This window comes from Lipotes vexillifer, unplaced genomic scaffold, assembly GCF_000442215.2.
Source record: "Lipotes vexillifer unplaced genomic scaffold, Lipotes_vexillifer_v1.1 scaffold802, whole genome shotgun sequence".
Lineage (NCBI taxonomy): Eukaryota > Metazoa > Chordata > Mammalia > Artiodactyla > Lipotidae > Lipotes > Lipotes vexillifer.
In genome coordinates, this window is record NW_006790237.1 from 689,371 (window position 1) to 695,650 (window position 6,280).

The 6,280-nt window shown below is 53.6% G+C and overlaps 2 protein-coding genes across 2 annotated transcripts in view; one reads left to right on the top strand and one right to left on the bottom strand.

Annotated features, from left to right (window-relative positions):
• Positions 1–2,829, bottom strand: part of TULP2 (TUB like protein 2) — a 7,134-nt gene extending 4,305 nt beyond the window's left edge. The window contains 6 exon segments of the mRNA XM_007463324.1: positions 559–697; positions 700–725; positions 917–1,054; positions 1,741–1,867; positions 2,291–2,342; positions 2,798–2,829. Of these exon segments, the coding sequence (XP_007463386.1) occupies positions 559–697; positions 700–725; positions 917–1,054; positions 1,741–1,867; positions 2,291–2,342; positions 2,798–2,829 (514 nt within the window).
• A 1,524-nt stretch (positions 2,830–4,353) lies between these two features.
• The window catches only part of NUCB1 (nucleobindin 1), a 20,127-nt gene continuing 18,200 nt past the window's right edge, over positions 4,354–6,280 (top strand). Inside the window, exon 1 of the mRNA XM_007463328.1 lies at positions 4,354–4,479. Within this exon, the coding sequence (XP_007463390.1) occupies positions 4,354–4,479 (126 nt within the window). The remainder of the gene's footprint in view (positions 4,480–6,280) is intronic.

The window sequence follows — 6,280 nt, forward strand, 5'->3', positions numbered from 1 at the left end:
GTCCCAGAGAGAGCATCCGGGAGGAGGGAGCGGAGTTTGGAGTGATAACCCAGAGTCCTGTTATTAAAATCGTTGGTCATGTCATGAGAATAAAAGGAAATGTCACCACAGTGGAATACTAAGAAATAAAAAGGAATGAAATACTGATAATGCTACAACATAGATGAACATTGAAAGCCTGCTAAGCAAAAGAAGCCAATCACAAACGATTATATACTGTATTATTCTATATATGAATATAGAAATATCCAAAATAGGCAAATCTAAAGAGACAGAAATTAGATTAGTGGTTACTCAGGTCTGGGAGAAATTGTGGGGGGGGGGGGGTGAGTGGTAAAATATAGGGCTTTCTTTTGTGGGTGATGCTAATGTTCTAGAATTCATTGTGGTAATTGTTGCATATCTTGGTAAATATACTGAAAACCATGGAATTGCAAACTTTAAATGAGTGAATTGTATAGTATGTGAAATATATCTCGACAAAGCTGTTACCAAAAAGGGGGAGGATTTGCCACATGGACCAGGGGGCCAGATTTCACCCAATGTCCCAGAAATTACCAGGTCGTTGGCAGGCTGGCCAACCCCTGCGCCGAGTCCCCGGAGGCTCTTCATAAGGAGGTGGTGAGGCAGCAATATCCTCCACGGAGACTTCCTCCAACTCGAGATCGGAACTGTCTGGTAATCAGGATGGGGGGGGCGGGTCTGGAGACTGGGATTTCTGAATACTGGGGGAGGAGAAGGCTGGAGATTCAGATTCTTGCGTGTTGGAGGAGAAGGTTCAGGACCTGGACTCCTTGGTGTGAAGGAAACGGGGCCCCTGGGGGCCCTTTGGAGAGCAAGGACTGAGGTTCCAGACTCCTGGGTTCTAGTGGGAGTGGAGTTCCAGTGTATAGGCGGCCCAAGGATTTGAGATTACCTGCTTCTGTCGGCGATACCAGGGGTCCAAGCTCGCCACTGCCATCTCCACCGCAGCTCACGGTGCTCAGGACACTGCGGGCACCAGGGCGCAGATGTGTCTCTGGCACGTTCTCCTGAAGGAAAGGGTTCCCGGGGCCTGGGAGAAGGTAGGGCGAGGCCCATTAACTCGATGTACAAATTCCGGTCATCTGAGAAGATCCGCCTCCTCAATGGTCTCCGAGATATCGTCCCTGATTAACTGACTACCCAAACCCCCAAGACCCACTCAGGACCCTAACTCCATCCCAAGACTCAAACAAGCACAGCCCTACCGCTAAATTGTCTCGATTCCGCGTGTAAACAATCCCACGCGGGCTCTCCAGTACCTCGGCTCTAAATAACCCAGTCCCGGCCCTCGGGCTTTGCCTACTTCAGCAGTGAGGTTTCTTCTGCCTAACTGCAACCCGGAGCTTTTCCAGGCTCCGCCCCAGCACTTTCTGGGCGGTCCCCGGCTCCCCCAGGCTCCGCCCCGGAGCTCTAACAAGCCCAATCACAGGACTCTTTCGGGCCCCACCTCTAGTTGCACCACACCCCGCACCCGCGCTCTCCCGGACCCCGCACCCGAACTCTCACAGGTCCTTCCCCTGGGCCCTCACAGGCCGTGCACTCAGGCTCTCCTGGGCTCCACCCAAGGGTGCTGTCAGGTCCTGCTCTCGTGCTCTGCAAGTCCCCGCCCCAGGGCTCCGCCAGGCCCTTCCCCTCTAAGCCCTTTAGGCTCCGCACTCCCACAGACCCCTCCCTCCAGGGCTGTGCTCCTGCCCGACCCTGGGAACCTTTCCTCACCGCTGTCACCCGAGAAGCGCTCCTCCCGCTGCCGCGGTCGCCAGGGCCGCAGGGAAGCGTCAGGATTGGCCTGAACCATGAGGGGCTCTTGGCGCTTCCGTCGCTGCTTCATCTCAAACAACCGCCGCTGCGCGAGCGGGAAAAGGGTGTATGGGCGGGAATGGGAGGGTTGGAACCGGACCAGAAGACACGGGTGAAAGGGGACCTGGGGCAAGGGGCGTCCTGCGTCGGTGGGAGAGTTCCAGGCCTTCAGTCCCTCAGCAATTCCTTCCTTAGATCCAGGAGTCCTGGCTCCCAGGCCCCTCCTCCCCCAGGACCTAGGAGTCCTGCTCTCCAGAACCCTTGTTCCTTAGAAATTTTGGAGTCTCATCACCAAGGTTTGCTTCTTGAGGGTCCCAAATTCCTATTTTCTCATTTCCCAATTGCAAAACTTGAGGCTCCAGAGAACCAACGAAGACCAGGAGTCCCAGAGCAAGTCCTGGGGGTGGGGCTCCTGGGGAGGTATGGAAGGTGGAAGAGTCGGGGGTGGCAGGATTCCTTAGCACAGTACCTGCTGTTCCAGCTTCTGCAGCCTCATGGCGGCAAGCTCATCCCCCAGGGCCCTGAGAGAGGTGCAGTTTCATAGTGACAGCAAGCAGGGCACCCTGGTTGCCCAAGAGCCCCTCCCCTTCTTCCCCCTGACCAGCTTAGGGTTCTGAACATTTGTGAGGACACAGAAGAGGCAGAACCTGAGCCTGCTCCACCAGTTCTGAAGCTCTTTCTCACAGCACCGGCCTGTCTAGAATCCAGGAGTCAGAGATCCCAGGCCCCTCCTGTCCCAGGACTCAAACCCCCCCATCCCTTCCTCTTTCAGACCCAGGAGTCCTCATTTGTAGCTCCCTCCCTTTAGGTAGGACCCGTAAATCCAAGCCCCCAGGCCCTTCCTGCAAGGCCAATGGTGCTGAACCTGCAAACATCATTATGAGACCAGAGCTGAGTAGGTGTGGGCATAATCAAACTTTGAGTTCCCCCTTGCACCCCCATCTCCACCCCTGCCCATCTCATTTCCCCCACTCACTCTTTCTTCCATGTGTCATTCTCCTGAGACATCCTGGAGAAGCAAAATAAGGAGTCAGGACCCAGACCCAACATCCCAATGGACTCTTCCCTTCAACACCTGATCTTAAGCTTTAAATTTTCCCCTGACCCAGGCAGCCCGAATTCCAGCACCAACACTTGCTAGGGACCCAGCAGCCTGTTTCCAGCTTTCGTCACTACCAGGAGCCCAGGAGTCCAGCTCTCTCTTCCCCAAATACCTACCTCTCTCCTTCACCCAGGCATGAGAACTCAGGACTCTGGACCCCAAACACCCCATCCCCAGTGATCCTAGACCCCCAGCACCCACCTGCCTAGGATCCTGGAGACTCCCTTTCCTCCTCTCGTGCCTGGAGAGGCTTTTCACATTCACACCTCAGTTCCTTGCCTCTCTGGCCAATTTCTAAACATAACTGACCCTATCTTTAGGAACCAGTGACATAATCTCTGGGTCTCTGGGAAGTAAGCAGGGGGGAAAAAGAGGGCTTAGAGGGAGGGGGGATTCCCACTGGGACCTGCCCTAATCCCCTCCCTCCTGGCTCCCCACGTTCCACTTCCAACAAAGCAACGACCCCTGGCCTCTGCTGTAGCCAGGCAACCCTGCTCCAGGGGTTCTGAATTGGAGGAGCATGCAGGTGTTCCTTAAAGGGACCAGACAGAGGCCGCATCGCAGGCTCGCTCTACAACTCTCTCTTATATAAGAAACTTATAACGTGACCTGTCCCAACTACTACCGATCTGTAATTTACAGCCACTTCTAGGAGAGAAAATAAATGGGAAAACTACAACTCCCATGAGGCGAAGAGGCCAAGATGCCCGCGGAAGCTGACTCATTTTCCCCTGGCCCAACAGGGAGTTGTAGTTCTCTTTGAAAGTCTCCGTTCTTTCGCCTAAAAAGCAGGGTATGTGGCGTCAAAAGGTAGGGCTTCCGAGAAAGGAGGCTCGGCTTTCGAGAAAAGGCCAGCGACTTCGACAAGGGGCGGGGCCGCTAGACAGGGGCCCGAAACCTGGAGCCAGCGCGGACCAATCAGGCTGCTGAGAGCGGATCCTCCGCGGGGAAAGTGGGCGCGGCCTAGGGGGGAAATCGCAGAGAACACACCGGAGGTCCTAGCCCAGGAAAACGCCCTCTGCGGTGAAGGAGAGGTAAGGGGCTGGAGGGTCCTGGACTCATGGGTCTTGGGGAGAAGGGAAGCGGGGCACCGGAGGGCTGGAAAACTGAGTCTCGGAGGACACCAGTACCTCCAGATCCTGGGAAAAGAGGAGGCTGGGGCCCTGGACCTTTGGGTCTGGGGAAGGAGGGGGTCGAGATCCCGGAATCCTAGTCTAAGCGAAGAGGGTGCTGGAAGCCAGGACTCCTGGGTCTGAGGAAGGAAAGGCTGGAGGCTCGGAATCCTGGCTCCCGGGAAACGAGACGCTTTGCGTCTTGATTCTTGGAAGAGGGCAGGGAGCGGCGCCGGGAGTCCAGACTCCTGGGTCCAGGGGAGAAGGCGGCTTGGGACAGACTTATTCCACCTCTCCGCCCCCACAGACCACGCCGCCATGGCTCCCGCTGGGCCCCGTGCAGCCCTCGTTCTCCTGTCACTTCTGCTGCTGCTGCGCGCTATTCTGACCGTGCCCCTGGAGCGGGGGGCGCCCAAGGAGGAGAATCCCGCGACCGAAAGCCCTGTGAGTGGCCTGCCCTGCTCTCCAGCCAGGTGTTTGCAGTGGTACTACAATTCCCGTGCCCCCGTGGCCCCTGGCTGGCTGCGGATGCGGCTTGGAGTTTGCCTGCCATTCTTTGCCGTCCCAGGGCTTTGACGTGGTGAAAAACTAGGGGGCGGGTGTGTGTGTGTGTGTGTGTGTGTGTGTGTGTGTGTGTGAGATTTCTAAGCCCCTGACTTTAAGATATGGAAAATCAGGTCAGATTTTAGATGAAAAATCTGCATCACCGCCCCCCACTCACCTAAACCTCTCTGCTCTTTTAAGACGCCCTCCCCTCGAGAAGGACTCAAATAAAAAACTACATTTCCCAGTAGCATCTTGAGCAGGTGGTGTTAGTTAACTGGGGTGTTCTCACATCATGGAGCTCATGGGAGTTGTAGTTTAAATTATGATAGGGCATGGTAACTGCTCATTTATTCCAACTTGTGTTTATTGAACACTATGAAACCTTTGGTCTTAGGGAATTTGGAACTTGAAAAGATCCTCAAGGCCAGTGCCCTGCTTTGTGGCCCGAATCCTACAGCTCCCACTAGGAATGGACACACCACTGTCTCTGGAACAAATCATCCCATGCTCATGTATGACAGGTCCCCACCCAGCAAGTGAGGCCTTTGCTCCGTGAAATCTTTGCAGACACAGAAGGGCAGCTTGAGTCCCCTTACCTTTCATTCATTCCACACATTTCTTGAGCATCTTCTAGGAGCCAGGCACAGTGCTAGAGCAAGCCCCCTGCCCTCACAGACCAGCTTAGTTTGCTGGGAAGACAAACGGCAGGGCCCTCTGAGAATGGACACCAGGGGTGATGGTCAGGGAGGAAGGAAGGGTCATTTGAGCTAAGATCTGAAGTGCGGGGAAGAATTTTCCAGGCAAAAGGAAAAGCCTGGGCAAAGGCTGCATGGTGGAGGGGAGCACAGTGAGTAGAAGGACTTACAGGAGGCCAGTGTGGCTGAAACAGAGTGAGTGAGGGGCGGATGAGGCCAGAGAAGGAACAGGGGGAGATCCCACGGGGCTTTGTGGGCCATGGTGGAGACTTTCTTTATTCTGAGGCTACTAGAGTGTTATAAATGTCAATAACAACAACCATAATAACATTGACAGCTCTTACAAGTGCCAAGTTAAATATTTAAAGATATTAACTGCTCTAATCCTCACAACAGTCCCTATGAGGTGAGTACTCACTAACCTTACTTTACAGGTGCAGAAACTGAGGCACAGAGACGTTAAGTAACTTGCCCAAGGACTAAGATTGCCAGACTTAGCAAATAAAGGCACAGGACACTCAGTTAAAATTGAGTGGGTTTCAGATAAACAATGAATAATCATTAGTATAATATACTGAAAGTTATTCATTGTTTTATCTGAAATTTAAATTTAACTAGGCATCCTAGCAGTCCGAACAAGGTCACATAGACAGTAATTGGCAGATTTGGGATTCCAGCCCATTGTGTTTGGCTGAATGATGGCCCCCAAAGATGTCCATGCCCTAATCCCCAGAACCTGTGAATATATGACAAAAGAGTGTTTGCAGGTGTGATTGAGTTAGGTGGAGAAAGTATCCTGGCTTATCCAGGTGAGCCCAATGTAATCACAAGGGTTCCATATAAGAGCCAGACAAGAAAGTCGGGGTCAGAAGCGATGTGATGATGTAAGCAGAGGTCAGAGTGATGCAAGGCCACAAGCCCAGGAGTGTAGGCAGCCTCTAGAAGCTGGAAAAGGCAAGAAAGCAGATTGTTCCCTAAAGTCTCCAAAATAAGCTCAGCTCTGC